Source organism: Leguminivora glycinivorella, chromosome 19 (assembly GCF_023078275.1).
Source record: "Leguminivora glycinivorella isolate SPB_JAAS2020 chromosome 19, LegGlyc_1.1, whole genome shotgun sequence".
NCBI lineage: Eukaryota > Metazoa > Arthropoda > Insecta > Lepidoptera > Tortricidae > Leguminivora > Leguminivora glycinivorella.
The window spans coordinates 8,850,705-8,868,387 of record NC_062989.1 but is presented as its reverse complement, the minus strand read 5'-3'; the positions used below and the strand labels follow the sequence as shown (position 1 = coordinate 8,868,387).

The 17,683-nt window shown below is 37.3% G+C and overlaps 1 protein-coding gene across 1 annotated transcript; it reads left to right on the top strand.

Moving 5' to 3' along the window:
- The first annotated feature begins 7,513 nt into the window (after positions 1-7,513).
- LOC125236811 lies at positions 7,514-11,996 on the top strand. Its single transcript, XM_048143742.1, has 2 exons — positions 7,514-8,186; positions 11,700-11,996. Exons 1-2 carry the CDS (start codon positions 7,574-7,576, stop codon positions 11,705-11,707), a joined length of 621 nt encoding a protein of 206 aa, XP_047999699.1. The 5' UTR covers positions 7,514-7,573; the 3' UTR covers positions 11,708-11,996.
- Positions 11,997-17,683: the final 5,687 nt, after the last annotated feature.

Sequence of the window (17,683 nt, the reverse complement as noted above, 5' to 3'; positions counted from 1 at the left end):
GGTACATTGGCCTAGTAGATAGTCATTTTTCATACATAACTAGTGGTTCACTAGGCTCAGATTTTTTTTTTAATTCTGAAGACTAGAACACACAGCCTCAGAGGTTGATTGATACTCCATCGCTTTGCCATCAGTGCCACTGGCACAAAAATCTCAACCATAGTCACGGAAATTGTCCACCATATGTAAATAAGTCAATGCGACCTGTGTGCGTAGTCAAATGCCCAAACGCTTCACGATTCGTGAAGCGTTTGTGCATTCGGCTACGCACACTGTAGTGACATCTGCCGAGCATTACACTCTTAAAAGTTTAAAGGTCTCCGCTCAGTACTCAGCTAAATACAGATGCATAATATAACTTTCCAGAACCATCTAATATTGATCCTCACCTCTTCCTAATCCAAAACCCTTTTACTACTTCCATTCGCTTTATACCTAAAGTTTATCCATGAGGAGCAGTATGGCTGGTGCCATCAAATTTTTATTTCCCTCTATTCTTGGTTTTGCCAGTCATCTGACAGGCGGCAGGGATGTATTGGGGTCCCGTACTTGTTTGATAAACTAGAGCCACTAATGTTTTCATTAGAAAACATTACTACGTTTCATTAGGCTAGATTCCTAGTCAAATCAGCGTCTTTTTAAGAACTGTCAAAACGATTTGCTAATACGGAATTATATTTACTTTATACCTTTCTCTTTGACTTATTCTATTAAATAGAAATTATGTTTAAACATAACTACTGTCCATATTATATTTCTTCTAATTATGTGGTGCTTTATTTCGTGCACTGCATAAAATATTTTATTTTAAGTAAAAAAAAAATTTAAAATTTAAACTGTTTATTTCAAAAAGTAATTATTACAAATTCTTAAGCCTAGTAATAATTTTTAATATCTAAGATTGTCTTAACTAGGACAATAGCAGAGGAATATAGCCCCTGTTCTTATTTCTTAATGTTTATTATTAATATTATTATATATATACCATATCATTGCTTGTTAATCATCATCAATATTATTTTGCATTTCTTTTCTTATAATTGTCTTATTTTAATAGGTTTATTATCCATACTTATTATCTAACTTGTAATACTTTGTTAGGAAAGCTGTTTAGAGTAGTTGGTAGGTATGAAGTCCAGACTCTGTTGCCATATTCGTTATTCGTTTTTGGGACTCTGTAATGTGGTTCGTTTGGCAAGTGTCGGAGGTTGGTCGGTCTTTTGTATCTATCCAGCTTTCCTAATTCGTCTTTATATTCTAAAATCACAGCCAGTTTAACTTTATTATATATACTTAATACTCTACAATGTTGGAATAGTTTTTCATAGTTGTGCTTATATTTATGTTTTATTTTTAATGGAACTATAGTTTTCAGTATTACTAGCCTTTTATTGAATGAATTTGTTAGATACCTACGCTGTGTTTCTAAAACATCGTCCTGCCTATGTGTATTTTATTTTGAACTATATATCCCATACTTATCGCCGGTTTATGTCCTATGGGTAGGACAAGTGTAGGTAAAAGGTTAAATTTAAAATGAGGCTCATCTAACCATAATAATATAATTATGTATGATGCGTTTTGTCACTAGCGCTACTGAATGTCGTGTATTTATACCACAATTACCACATGGCAATCTAAATAATATAGTAGAATGAAAAACACATTTTTTATACGAATTTGAGCTTTTCTATTCATCATTATAATCTCCACTTTTTTGTAGGTCTTCTTACTTATATTTTTTGCAATTTTATAGAACGGTGTTGTTGAAATAAGGTAAGGTGCGAAAAGATTGAAGGGTTTTTCTTGCGGTAAGATGGAAAGCCACCCATGGTGCTTCATTATAAGGAACATATTTTCATCTTATCCCTCAAGAAAAGCCCTTCAATCTTTCCCCACCTTAGCTTATATTAAATCGTTACAGTCTTAATTAAATTAAATCCAGTATAAAGCAGTTGTTTCCTGCATAAAATCTAGGTTTCTAAGTATATTTACTTTCAGACAATTCAGTATTCTATTAATTGGATCTAGTCGCCCGGATTCCTATATTTAGGCCGATTCAGTTCTATTTTCAACTTTTCATTGACAAATCTAAGTAAATTGGATTTAAGCGTGGGCGAAACGAAGTAAGATAAACAGTGGGCGGATTTAAGACTGTTTCAGACAAAGCCCAAAACACGAGACTATAAGTGACACAAATACTATAACTAAATAGAGTGTCCACCGGTTATACCATATATAACCGGTGGACACTCTATTTAATAATGCAGGCATTATTAAATAGAGTAAACAAACCAATTCGAGATTTGCCCCGCTTTACCTTACGTCAAATGTTAGCTATAAATACGATATTAATAGCATAGTGCCAGTATCATCCTTTTTATTCAAACAAAATTTTTTGACACCGACATCCAGTCCATATCGTAATCGTATAGTGAAACAATTTAAAAAAAGAGTCAAAAGGGTAAGGTGTTAGAGAGAATCAATAAATCTTAAGTCTAGTTTGTATATCAAAAGAAGAGTTGCTTCCTCGAGCCTGGGGCCATTAAGTCTATGTCACGTGACGTATTCTAATAGATGGGACTTGAAGGAGCAAGGGAAACAGAACTAATGGAGATGAAAACTCGATCTCGATGAGCTAGATAAATAAATAAATAAATAAATAATAAATATTATAGGACATTCTTACACAGATTGACTGAGTCCCACGGTAAGCTCAAGAAGGCTTGTGTTGCAGGTACTCAGACAACGATATATATAATATATAAATACTTATATACATAGAAAACATCCATGATTTGATTACAGTACTATTAGACACAAATACTAGCCATTTCGAGTTTTTACTGGTGAAACCGGATAAATCGACATAATTTTGTCCTTGAAAATAACAAAATTGTAGAAATTGTACATACTATAGTTCGAATTACAAAAACCAGTTTGCTCAACTTATCGGGTTTCACCAGTAAACCCTCGATTTATGTGATTGATATTTTCTCAGTGGACTCTATTTTAAATTGTTACCAAGAGCACATACGTAGCTAATTAAAATTAACCGTAAGACCGGATCACAGGTTCAAACCCCGGCTTGTACTAACGAGTTTTTGAAAGTTATTTCCCAGTCACTTTTTAGTAAATGAAAACATACTGATGAAACCGAATTAACCAAGAATAACTTGGTTTACACTTTAGGTTAGACGGTTCTGGCAGGCGCTTTCGTAAAAACTAATTTCCAAATCCTGGAATTAGTTTCCAAAGCAGACGCCAGGTTCTCACAAGCCGTCGCGAAATTCCGGGATAACGCTAGGGAGAGGATAAGTGACTAATTATTTAAAGAGTTAAAGAGTTTCTACGGAACCCAAATGGTTCAGTAATTTCGCCCTCTGCTGGCCGTCCGTGGTGACTGTCATAAAGCTGAAATGGCCAACGGACGTGTCGTTCCTATTTTCATTAGTATTAGCCTTTGCTTACTCATTGAAATGTTATTTCCAAAGAATATTCCCGAATTTACTACCTTATAAATCGTGTGGTTTTAGAATTTAAAAAATACAATGTATTTAAGACGTATTTTAAAAAAAAATTTGCGGGTTACTCTCGTATTAAGTCGATATAACGCTCGACATGTTTCGCTCCATTTCAGAGGAGCTTTTTCAAAAGTAACGACCCCGCCTCTACACGTTGTATTAAGACCTTTTTTTACATTAGTTGCGTAATAAATAAATAAATAAATAAATATTATAGGACATTCTTACACAGATTGACTGAGGCCCACGGTAAGCTCAAGAAGGCTTGTGTTGTGGGTACTCAGACAACGATATATATAATATATAAATAGAAAACATCCATGACTCAGGAACAAATAGCTGTGCTCATCACACAAATAAATGCCCTTACCGGGATTCGAACTCGGGACCGCGGCGCAGCTGGCAGGGTCACTTCCGACTGCGCCAGACCGGCCGTCAAAACGTAATGTTGCGTGATTGCTCATACGGGTATTTTTATTTGGTAATGATAGCATTGAAACTATATATATATTTTTAAGGACTCGAGTTCCTTAGACTTTTTCTTACAACAATACATCTTGCTATCTTACTCTTCAACTTTAAAATCAAATACAATACTAATATGTTAATTCCTAAACCAGTGAATACTGAGTAAATTGTTACCTTAATAGCCTCCAATAATAGCGATTTTGCAGTTGTAATGTGGCTGTACCTGTAACAATTAAATTAAGATGTATCTACATTAGTTCACATAAGAAATCTAATTTCAGATATAATTTTATTTCCTTCTGAGCCGAACTTTAATACAGGTAAGGTACAGCGGGGCGGGTATATATAATATGCAGACATTATTAAATAGAGTGAAACAAACCAAGTTGAGATTTGCCCCGCTTTACCTTACGTCAAATGTGAGCTATAAATACGATATTAATAGCATAGTGTCAGTATCATCCTTTTTATTCAAACAAAATTTTTTGACACCGACATCCAGTCCATATCGTAATCGTATAGTGAAACAATTAAAAAAAAGAGTCAAAAGGGTAAGGTGTTAGAGAGAATCAATAAATCTTAAGTCTAGTTTGTATATCAAAAGAAGAGTTGCTTCCTCGAGCCTGGGGCCATTAAGTCTATGTCACGTGACGTATTCTAATAGATGGGACTTGAAGGAGCAAGGGAAACTAATGGAGATGAAAACTCGATCTCGATGAGCTAGATACTTTGAAAGAAACATTTTTAGGAAAATAACAACTTGAGTTCAAAACACATTAAAGTCCAATTTGTAGTCCAATGTGTAGGCACTTTTAATTTGGACACAACAATATGTTACAAAAATAGAAAAGTACAACCCACCCAAATCCCAACATTATTAAATTACTCTACGTTGTACAGTCACCGGCATATTTTAGTGATGATTTAAGTTCCTTGTCAAATTAACATCTTGTTTGAAATGTTATACGAAGTTGTCAAATGATTAAAAGCGACAAGGTACAGAAATCATCACTTATTTATGCCGGTGACTGTACCTATTTAATATACTCCATAACTGTTTTCTTTTATTGTGTACCTGATGTGTACCAACTAGTTTTAGCGAAATGATAAAACTAGTTGACTTTATAAGCTCGTTTCGTCAACTTACTGTCGTGGTTCAGAGATTTTATCAAATCCCTAAACAAATCTAGTGAAATGACAAAACTTGTCGTGTCTGTTGGCCGATTTTGTGATTTCACTAAACAGAGTCAGAGATTTAGTCAAATGACTGAAATTTTCTAGAGAAATCATAAAATGGATTCGCCATTTTGACATCCTGCGTGATTTGATCATATCCCTTAGAGATTTGATCAAATCTCTGTTTTGGCCATTTCCCTGCGACATATACACAAACCTACAACTCAAATTTAATTATAAATTATTCGCTGCACAAAGGGCCAGGGAAAACCGCAAAAAGGGCAACTTTTTCCCACTCTTTGCCACTCCGCCCTTTCCCGCCCGTGCCTTCGTCCTACTTTGTCACAATTTGATGGATGTTCACAAAGGGGCTCTGCCTTCGCACTGATACGGATGTGTCAAATCGCTCCTCAGTCCTAGTATTTATTAGCTGAAACCGTAATTCCTTGCGCCTTCATTCAATATCAATCATTTTATTATTTTATCTTTCCAGACAACGAATTTATTACATTAAATGGCTAAAAGACATCGTTATCAGACTTTTTGGAGAATATTTCACGTTCTTTTACGATACCCCGAAGTGTCGTTCATCTTTCTTTATTGACGTTATTATAACTGCGCGGCAATACTGTGGTCATGGACATTGGGAAAATCAGTCTTGTGACGTATTTACTAGGGAATCTTTACGACATCTCATGATATTTACAAAGATAGGGCTTTGCGAGATAGTGGTTGTGATCACAGATCGGGTTCCTACCTTGTCCAACGTACAAAATTATATTGGGTATATTGTTGGTTATAACTACAGCCCCGGAACGTAGCAGGTATTTTACTTGGGAATGTTTGTTCCGGGTACTGGCCGAATTAGAATACAGGGTTATTATTAGATGTGTGTGTTTTAATGTAAGTTTGGAGTTTGACGATGCGTGTCGGATGTTATGTGTGTAATGAACATGTTTTATTTTGACGAAACCTGGAGCGCTGTAACTTGAACCCCACGCTGCGGATAAGGATAAGGATGTTAAAGTGTGCATTATTTTAGTTTATATGTTAATAAATAAATTAACAAAGCTGTCTGAAGTATTTCCCGTGATTCCCGTAATTTTACAAACTAGAAAAATGTAATCTATCTACATACATTATATTAGTTAGGTACTTCTCTAATTACATTACAAGGAATCACAAATATGTATTCATTGTCTACGAGAGATACTGAAACATCTATTCTAAGTTTTCAAGGAAGATATTTCAAATTTAGAAGGCTTTATTATCTTCAAAACTTTAAGTAGCAATAAGATCCAATAGATGACCGCATACTTCAAAACCATAATAATAATTACGTACATCCTTCGCTGTTTTGACCTACTTTGAGTGTTTTCAATCAAAACAATAATAAAACCTCCGGCTTTCGCAGAGATTCTGAACCGTGTAAAAATGCCCTCAAGAGATAATGCCCCTTGTTCAACTGAACCATTCCTGAGTGTTCTTTTAAAGGCCAAGACTCATTTTCCGCGTAGAAAACTCCGAGATATATAAATATTAGATTTACCTCTCAATCGAGACTTCCTAAAGCAGTGAAAATGAAAATCAAAATCTCCTTCCATTAGGAATAATGGTAGAAAGAAAAAACAAGCCCAAGCCAAGTGGTCCGCTAAGTACTTTGAAAGATTTTCTTTGTAGCAACTCAAGTGAATTTTATAATTCTGTAAAGGATATTTTTGAGATCTCGAAGTTCACATTTAAATTATTTTTCGGAGAACCCTTGGGAGCTGTATTGTTTAGAAATAAAACTTGTTTAGTAGTAAAAACAAATAAACGACCTTTTTGAAACTTTTGGAACGGACGACGAAATCAGAGCGTGGTTTGAAATATTATATGATGTTGATTTTTTATTGAATTTTTAAATGTAATGTAAATGACCTCCTGATTTCCTTTTGAATATAAAACATAACACTTATACCTATTTCCGATAGCGTTTCCGAACATGGAAAAACAAAATAAACACTATAGATCCCTAAGCATACGAGGCAAGTGAAAAGAAAAATGTTCATTATTTGCAAAAGATGTAGCTACTTGATTACCGATGCAAAAACGACGGGATATTATAAGTACATCAGAAGTGCCGGACATGTTTTCATCTGGTATTGAAGTGATTCTTAAAAAAATTGCCGACAATTTGACTGCAGTTCCATCGGTTGGTACACGGCCAAAGTTACTGCCTTTCGATCCGGATACAACAGATGCTGATATCGAAAACTGGTGTTCGTTAAGTGAAATGGTCATCGAAAAAAGGACTAGAAGGAGTTGACTTGATTTTGGCCCTTACACACTCTCTTAAGGGCCGAGCTGCGACGTGCCTTACCAAGATACAACCGGACAAGGTTTCCTGGAGCACCATAAAGGAAATGTTAATATCAACATTTTCAAAACCGATGATGATGCAGGATCACTTCGATCAAATAATAAAATTTCGAATTAACGAAAAAGAAGGACCAGCTGAGTCGGGTATGCGACTGTGGCAGCTTATGGAGAAGATTCCTGATGCAAATCTACCAGAAAACGTCATGACAGGTTTTGCTATCTCCGTCCTATCCCAGTGTGATGACAAAATCCGCCGAGAACTTAATTCGGTGGTTATAAATAGCAAAAATCAACTGTTTCGCACTCTTCGAAGTTTCACCTTGAAACGAAGACTTGAAGAATCATCTTCTTCTGAATACGAAGCCAAAAAACAACGTACATCGACAACGTTCCGTGGGGTATGCCACTTTTGCGGGAGGATTGGCCACCGCGGTCAGGATTGCAGGGACAAACAACGTCTGATCGCTAAAAACCAATCTACTTTCGCCAAAACAGAAAGTACGAACCCTTCAAAATCCACTGGAACCTGCTATGTGTGCAACGACCCGGGACATCTTGCATCCACGTGTCCGCTGCGCTGGAAGAAGAAGGATGATGCAGCGGCCAATACCAGCACCAGCAGCAAACATGTGAACCTGTGTTCGAGGTCATCGCGAGGTGTGTTACAGATAAGTAATGTTCAATTGCCTTTTTTATTTGACTCAGGTTCAGAATGCAGCCTTTTAAGAAAGAGCTGCAGCGATCTTATTAAAGGGGAGAGGTTTAACGAGCAAATAGTTTTGACGGGTATTGGTCCTAATAAAGTCGTTTGTCCATCACAAATCAAATGCCCGACTGTTGTGCAAGACTCTCAATTCGATGTTGCCTATCATATTTTACCTGACAAATACTTGACTGACGAAGTTTTACTAGGTCGTGACATTTTGGAGGAGGGAATTTCTGTTAACATTACAAAGGATAGTTTGACCTTTTCAAAACCCAAAGTCGTAAACAATACTTCCAAATTAGAATCTTTTGATGTGACTATGGTGGATACAGATCTCATAGGCAATGAAAAGGAACAGTTGATAAAAATATTAACTAAATACTCAACTAATTTCATTCAGAAATTTCCATCCTCCCGTGTCACTACTGGTGAACTTAAAATCGATTTGATAGACCCTAACAAGACTGTACACAGACGACCATATCGATTATCCCCAGCTGAGTCTGACATTGTGAATAGTAAGGTGCAGGAGCTGCTTGATGCAAACATAATTTGCGAATCTTCATCTCCATATGCGAGCCCAATTTTATTAGTGAAAAAAAAGGATGGTTCAGACCGGTTGGTTGTTGATTATAGAGAGCTCAATAGCAACACTCGTTCCGACAATTACCCGTTACCATTAATCAGCGATCAAATTGATAAATTACATGGATCTCATTATTTCTCGACCATAGATATGGCGTCTGGGTTTCACCAAATTAAAGTGCATGAAGATTCCATAGATAAAATATCATTTGTGACTCCCTCGGGACAATATTCCTGGTTAACTATGCCGTTCGGGCTAAAAAACGCTCCTCAAGTGTTTCAAAGAGCCATTAATACCGCACTCAGGTCGCTTAACGATAGTAAAGTTTTGGTGTACATGGACGATGTACTTGCTGCTTCAGAAACCGTTGAAGAGGGATTGGCCCGGCTTGACAAATTGCTTGATACGTTGTCTAAAGCTGGTTTTTCATTCAATTTCAATAAATGTTCGTTTATGAAAAAGAAGGTAGATTATTTGGGATATGTGATATCAGCTGGAGAAGTCGGACCAAACCCTCGAAAAATTGAAGCACTAAAAAATGTTCCCCCACCAAAAACGGTTTCGCAAGTTAGACAGTTTATTGGGTTAGCCACATACTTTCGCAAATTTATTCCAAATTTTTCAAAAATCATGAAGCCTATATATCCCCTGACGGCTTCAACTACCGGCAAAGGTAAAATAATGTGGACCGATGAGCATGACAAAATTCATAAGGAAATAGTTAGTCATCTTGTGTCTGAACCCGTGCTAAAAATTTTTGAACCCTCTTTGCCCATTGAGCTGCATACTGACGCAAGTAGTGAAGGCTATGGGTCAGTACTTATCCAAAGAAATAACAATGTCCCGCACGTAGTTGGTTATTTTAGTCGTAAAACTACTGATGCAGAAAGCCGTTACCATTCTTACGAGTTGGAGACCTTGGCAGTCGTTAAATCAGTCGAACATTTTAGGCATTATTTATACGGTCGCAGGTTTACAGTTTTCACCGACTGTAACGCGTTAAAGTCATCACACACAAAAAAAGATTTAACGCCAAGGGTTCATAGATGGTGGGCTATACTGCAGTCTTACGATTTTGATATAGTTTACAAAGAGGGCAAATCTATGGCACACGCAGATTTCCTTTCACGTAACCCGGTTGACAATTGCGGAGACCAAGACAGTTTATGTCCCACAAAATCCAGTCGTGTTAAAATTGTCAACTTGTCCGAACTAGAAACTGGCTGGCTATCTGTTGAGCAATTGCGTGACCCAGAAATAACTGACATTATATCAAAATTTCGAGCTAATGAACTTCCCGATGACATTGCACACACTTACGATATTAGACAGAATATTTTATACCGGAAGATTGAGCGTTGTAGAATCACTAGATGGCTTCCTATACTACCGCGTTCGTTGATTTGGTCTGTGATTAATCACATACATAATGAAATAAAACATCTTGGCATTGAAAAAACCCTCGATAAATTATATGAACTCTATTGGTTCCAAAATATGTCCAAATATGTAAAAAAATTCGTTGACTCGTGTGTAGTTTGTAAGGCCTCCAAAGGCCAGTCAGGAGCTCAGCAAGTTCGCTTACATCCAATCCCAAAATTAGCCGTTCCGTGGCATACAATTCACCTTGACTTGACTGGCAAACTTAGCGGCAAAAGCGAGCGTAAAGAATATTGTTCGGTAATTATTGACGCTTTTACAAAATATGTCCTTCTTGAACATACCACGACTCTGAACAGTTCAGACGCTATCAATGCCGTTAAAAATGCAGTTAACTTATTTGGCGCCCCTAAACGAATAATTGCCGACAGGGGCCGATGTTATGACAATACTTATTTCAAAAACTTTTGCAAAGAAAATAACATCGAGCTTCATTTGATAGCTACTGGCGCGAGTAGGGCAAACGGGCAGGTGGAGCGCGTGATGCGAACTTTGAAAGGTCTTCTGACCATAGTAGAGAGTGAGTCAGAGATACGATGGCAGGATCAGTTAGGGGATATTCAGTTAGCCATGAACAGCACCCGGTGCAGGGTCACAGGTTACACTCCGTTAGAACTAATGTTTGGCGTTCAAGGTAGTTCATTAGAGCTCTCAAAAATATCCGTAAATTCCAATACTGAAAGACTTGACCTTGAGGTAGCGAGATCTAATGCGTCTAATAACATTCAAAAACAGTCTCAGTCTGATGCCGTTCGTTTTAATAGGGGTAAAGCGCGAGTTCAGCCATTTTCAGTAGGAGATTTTGTTTTTGTGAAGAGTGAAGAACGGCACCAAACTAAGCTGGACCGAAAATATAAAGGACCGTTTAAAATAATCGCTATTTTGGACAACGATAGGTACGAATTGACACATATTAATGGAACAAATAGAGTCTTTAAATATTCCCATGAAAAACTCCGCGAGGTACCTCACGGATTGTCTGGTTTGATAGAGGTTTCAGAAAACCTTAGTCAGGATGAAGTGACGGCGATGGATAGTGATACTATACAGGATAGTTCAATTCTTGACGATGAATTAGTGACCACGTTACCGACTCACGTTATTACAGATGCTATGATACATAGGGAGCAGTAAACAAGAGATAGACAAAAGAGGTAAAAAAAAAAAAAAAAAAAAATTAAAAAAAAAATGTTACAAAAAAATGTAAGAAAAAAAAAATATGAGAAACTGCTACAGGGACGTAGTCCGGCCTAGCTATATCCGGACCAGTTTTGTAACTGAAGGGGTGTCAAAAGACCTGTAGAGTCGATAGACTGGACCAGGCATGCATGACATGAAGGGCCGCGTGTGGCCGGTCCAGTTTCGCGTATTTTTAATACTTAGTTCTAGAATTGGTTTATCAGGATGAACGAGCATTAATTTCTTGTGTTGTCCCCAGATCAATGAAGGTGCGCGTACGAGGACTTACGCACGTCAGCATGGCCGTGACGGCGCATAGTCATCGTACCACTTTGTAAACACGTGCGCCAGGCCGAGCATCACGCGATCATCACACCATCCCCACCACCCCACTACCTGACTTGTTTACGCTAGGTTATAAAACCAGGTGCACGGGAAAGAGAGGGGCTTTTTTACGCTCTGTCTGTTGCTTCGGCCTGACGCTCGTATACGTACCTTTTGTAAATTAAAATAAATTGTAAAGCAAAAATAAATAAAGTAAATTATATCACGATCTTTTGTGGTTTACTTGACTATGTCGGACTCTGACGACGCTACATACACGTAACAAAACTTGTATGTGTATGTCTGTGGCATCGTAGCTTTTGAACGAATGAACCGAGGAGTGGACAGTTGGACACTCCATGCTCCACTAGCCATGTTTGATGAAAATCGGTCAAAAAAGTTTTTCAAAATTTTCATTTTGTATTGTGATTATTATCGACTAGAATATTTAGCTACTAACTTTAGAAAGCCAATAAAACTGCTTGTTTTGTTTTCTTTTTACTCATATTTAGAGACTCCTGATTTGTGAACTTTCATGTCATTAAAATTACGCACTGACCATCTATTATTTCATGACGTTATCCTTCCATCGCTTGTCCCTTGCACCGCTGTTCAGCCGCGCACATGACACCTCTAGGTACAGCATGATAAATGAGAGTATTTCCTCCACAAAAAGGTGATTGATACCTGTTCAAACTGGATCCATCCTGTTTGGGTACGAATTTATAACATGCATTGCGCTTGTACCTTCCGGTCAGTTAGATGTCACGGGTTGACCCGACAGGTAATAATGTTTTTATGAAGCTACGGCGGGCACATAAAGATAAAGTATCTTTCGGCCGCTTTTTGGGTAATAAAGACCACGATATTGACCCTGCAATACAAAGTATAGAGTCCCGGGTATGAATCTTAGGCGAATATGTGTGTGTTGTAGTCCTAAGGCACCCCAGAGGTGCAAAGGGCCTTCACAAGCTCGCGCCACGACTCCCTATCTTCAGCGACCCTTGTGGCCTCGCTCCAGCTCAAACCAGCCGCTCGTAGCTCATTTTCGACGGACCGCTTCCATGAGTGGACAGGGCGCCCGGGGTCACGGCTTGCATTCTGCGGTTTCCAGTCGAAGGCAATGCTCGCGTTATTTCTTTCCCCTCTCCGAAGAAGCGAATGTACATAATGTAACTAAATGTGTATTATCACTGATGTATGTATCTATTTTTAAGTTTTTTATATGAGATAGAAGGCAAATGAGTAAACAGGTCGCTTGATGGTAAATGATCATTGATCAGTACACACAGGTCCCAAATTTTACAACGTTACCCAATGACTTAAAAGTAGTTGAAATGTCTGACACCATGTTTACAACCAAACTCAAGAATTATCTAATAGAGAAAGCTTTCTACTCGGTAGATGAATTGTTAAACCAAAATGACTAGTAGCTACCTATGTTTAATTGTATATTTCAATTGCCTATGACAATAATATCTTAACATTTATATTTTACTATTTAATTACACAATTATACGATGATCAAGAATCTAATTTGACAGTATCTCCCTATAATGTATAATGTTATTATTATTGAATAATTGAGATCATTGTTATTATTCTCCTTTATTGATTTTCTTATTATTATATATTTTTGTCTTGTTTATTGGGCATGTTTAATTAAGTAAACAGAAAATGTTAAAATTACGTGTAACTCCTGTTATCAATAAATGATTGATTGATTGATCAATGACACCCGCAACAGTTGCCGGGCCGCAACACCAGAAAGTTTGGAGGTGATTTCCCGACCTTTAGTTGGTGTACGCTTTTTTCTTGAAGATTTGAAGGTCGTATCGGTCCGGAAATACCGCAGGCGACAATTCATTCCACAGTTTAGCTGTGCGGGGCAGGAAGTTTCTGGAGAAACGCATAATTGAGGACTGCCAGCCAATTAAAATATAATTTCGGAAATCATTATTAGCTACAGCATAATTTTCTTTTCAATAACAAACATGGAAAGTTCGTGCTTGGCGTAAACAATTTTGCTAAATTATTTAAAGTACTTCCTCAATTCTTTGTTACTGAAACCACTTCAAAGTTGTATTTTGTATTAAACTGCAGTAATTTATTCTGACAACTAAAATGAAAACTAGCAAAGCTAATTACAGGGTGCATTTACAAACTGGAGCTTTCTAATTTAGGTCTCGGTAATAAGGTACAGCGCGGCAAATCTCGACTGGGGGGCAAATGTAACTGGTCCATTTTTTCCATGTTTTACAATATTTGCATTATTAAATAGAGTGTCCACCGGTTATACAGCGTGTGGATTCCATATGGGCGAATAATGTAACCACTTATAGTATCTGATCGCACGAATCGTATTATGATAATCATTTTGTTAAAAAGTGTTATCAATTAAGAGTAATTATTTTTTTAAATCTAACTAAGCGGCAATGTACGCCGTCCAACTTCATGTCAAATGACATACACGTCATGTCGTAATGACGGTTAAGTAGGTACGGTAATTGATGTGGACGTAATACATTGCGTTCTGAATTATTATGTATGAAAAAAAATCTCATCTATTCAAAAATAATAATAATGTAATCAGGCTCCTTAGGTCCGATACTAATGGTTATCAAAATATTCGCCCGTATCGAATACACACGCTGTATATGGTAGACGTGTTCAGTGGATACATGTAGAACTCAACAACATAGTGTAATAATAGAAAAAATGCATTGGTTACAAATGCCCTCCAGTCGAGATTTGCCTCGCTGTACCTTAACACAATATGTAGCCTAGGACTAAATGTTTGACATTTTAGGAATAGGAAAAAAATCCGAAAATTATGCACCTATTTGTTATAGGTAGTAATTAATCGTTTGAGAGCACTGTCTATCGAATCCACGACACAATATGCTCCGTGGAAGATATACGGGACGAGACAGACACCTCCTGGTTACTACCTGTTGGCTACCTTCAGTGTGCGTAGCCGAATGCACAAACGCTCACGACAATATCTGTTTCGTAGCTATCTATCTCTATCACTCTTGAGTATTGGCGCGACAAACCTAGACTGCATTCCTGTCGACGTCTAGCGTCGACGATTGCCATTCGCCTACGCTGGCCGGTCCCGCTTAATATGTATAAAAAAAGGAAACCATCGAGAGGAGAAGAAGAAGGCCGCATTTAACTTTATCCGTACAATGTAGTAACGTTTACCCTATCGAGTAATCGTCTAAACACGTGTAGTATTATTGAATATATTATTATGTCAACCAATAAACATACTACGTAATTCGACAGTCACTAATGAAATATTTGGGATCAGATATTACATTAACCACAAGCTATTAATAGATACGTCCATAAAGTTTGGTTATGTCGAAGCTCGTTAAGAAAGGGACGATCGATTCTCCATACAAACGTAGTCTTCATTTTCCCCCTTTATCTTATCGTATATCTGTGGAGGCCCTTATGGATACACTTCGACCTCTAGGGATCTTTTGTGCAATTACCCCCTACGATCCTGAGATTCTTCAGAAGGGCTTCTCGATCATCTCCATGTGTCTGATGATGAGGCTCACGGGTAGCTCTTTGAAATCTTTTGGTTCCAGGTGACCTGTCTAAACTTTTTTTTTTTGTATGGAAAGGGACATTATATTGACATGATTGGATAGGATTGACATTATTCAAAATAGTTTTGTTTTCGCTTTTAACACATCCAATCTGGGCGCATCCAGATCTAATTTCTGTCTTTTATTAAAGTTCAAACCGTGCACACCGTTTCGAATGCGATTCGTATTCCCTTGGCACCGGAGCGGCGCCTGTTAAATGTTTATTCGCGTGAAATATGAACGCCCCTAAATTTCTGTGCCAACTAGCCCACAGACTGATTCGGGGCAGTAAAACTAAAATGGCGGGTAGTTGGATTAAAATTATGCTAAATGACTAAACTAGGATGAGTGAGTTTTGGTACTGGACGTGTAAGGTATTGCTATTGGTATGTCAAATTCATACTTACTGTTATAAATGGGAAAGTGTGTGTGTCTGTATGTTTGTCAGTCTTTTTATTTTATAAATCGGCTTACTCTTGGCCACAGACTAGGCAATGACGGACAAACACACGGCAAAACGGCGCGACGAGTTGATGTGATTTTTTTAAGTGCAAATAGTGGAAGGGATGAAGTACATAGGCTACTTTTGCCTATTTTTAAGCCACCACCTCCTTAAATTGTTGAATTTAACGAATGCGAAGCCACGGACGTAAGCTAATTTAGAATAATTGGTTTATTTAGTTATGACGTGACGCGATAGAATACCAGGAAGCAATAATAGTTTTAGAAGAGGGGGCAAAGTTGTTTTTAATTCTACGTGACCAATATTGACACCCGAGCTATCGAAAGATTCCAGTATTGAATCGTGAAATGAAACACCGAATGAAACACCACCAAGGAAAATTCTAATTGTAATAATTTTTAAGAAAAAAACCGCCTTCCTTTGGGGTTCTGGTGATAAATACTTTCAAATGTTGGATTATATAAAATTATAAGGTCAATGAAAAATAAAAAAAGTTTCGGTACAGATGAAATTCCACCAGCATTAATAAAACTATGCGCATCAGAACTTAGCACTCCACTAGCATGGCTAGTAAACCAATCCTATGATGAAGGAACCTTTCCAGACGCCCTAAAGATATCTATAATAAATCCAGTTCTAAAACCAGGTGGCGATAAATACGATGTCAGTCAGTACAGACCTATATCGCTGCTTCCGGCCCTCTCAAAAATTTATGAAAAAACGATGTCTAATCGAATTTATTCCTTTTTTGAAAAATATAATTTATTAGATAACAATCAATTCGGATTTAGAAAAAAACGTTCTACGGTCTTCGCGGTGTACTCATTTATACAATCAGCCTTAAATATAATAGACAATAAACAATACGCAGTAGGGTTGCTACTGGATATGTCCAAGGCGTATGATAGGGTGTCCCACCCTATCCTATTAGACAAATTGTACGCTATGGGAATCAGGGGTAATGCATTTCAGTGGATAAAGTCGTACTTACACAACCGATACCAACAAGTGCAGATTGAACACTACCATAGAGAATCGAACGAAGTCCGCTTAATTAAATCGGAATTGCGACGAACCACTTGTTCTGTCCCTCAAGGATCAGTAATTTCTTGTCTGTTGTTTATTGCATATATTAATGACCTGCCAAAAATTATAGATACAACATGTATTATGTTTGCTGACGACGTGTCAATACTGTTAAAGGCTTCAAACAGTACGGAATGCACCGACCAACTACGGAAAACACTTGAAAATGTCACAAATTGGCTTAAAGACCACAATTTACAGATGAATCTAAAAAAAACTAAAATCATTCAATTTAAACCACATCAAAAACAACCTTTGGATCTTAAACTAGAAATAAACGGTCAGTCTATAGAAGAAGTTGACGAGTTCAAACTATTAGGCATAACAGTAGATACTAGTGTTAACTGGAAAAACCATATCCAAAACATAAAAACGAAATTATCACGGTTTGTATATGCACTAAACATTCTGAAGAGAAATACAAGTTTTGAGACTGCGCTAACAGCATACTATGCATATGCCCACGCATGGCTCCGATATGGTGTGATCTTGTGGTGCTCAAGTACTGACGCCGATGATCTATTTATTATGCAAAAGAAATGTGTACGCATTTTGACAAATACTCAAATACCGAACAGCTCCCGTCCTCATTTTGTAAAATATAAATTACTTACATTACCGTGTATATATATACTGGAATCGGCACTTTTTGTTAGAAACCATTCGGAATTATTCAAAACCAAAGGAGAAGTATGTAACACTAATAGTAGATCAAAAAACCAGCTATCCGTACCAAATACTAAACTAGCTATGTGCAGAAAGGGTCCT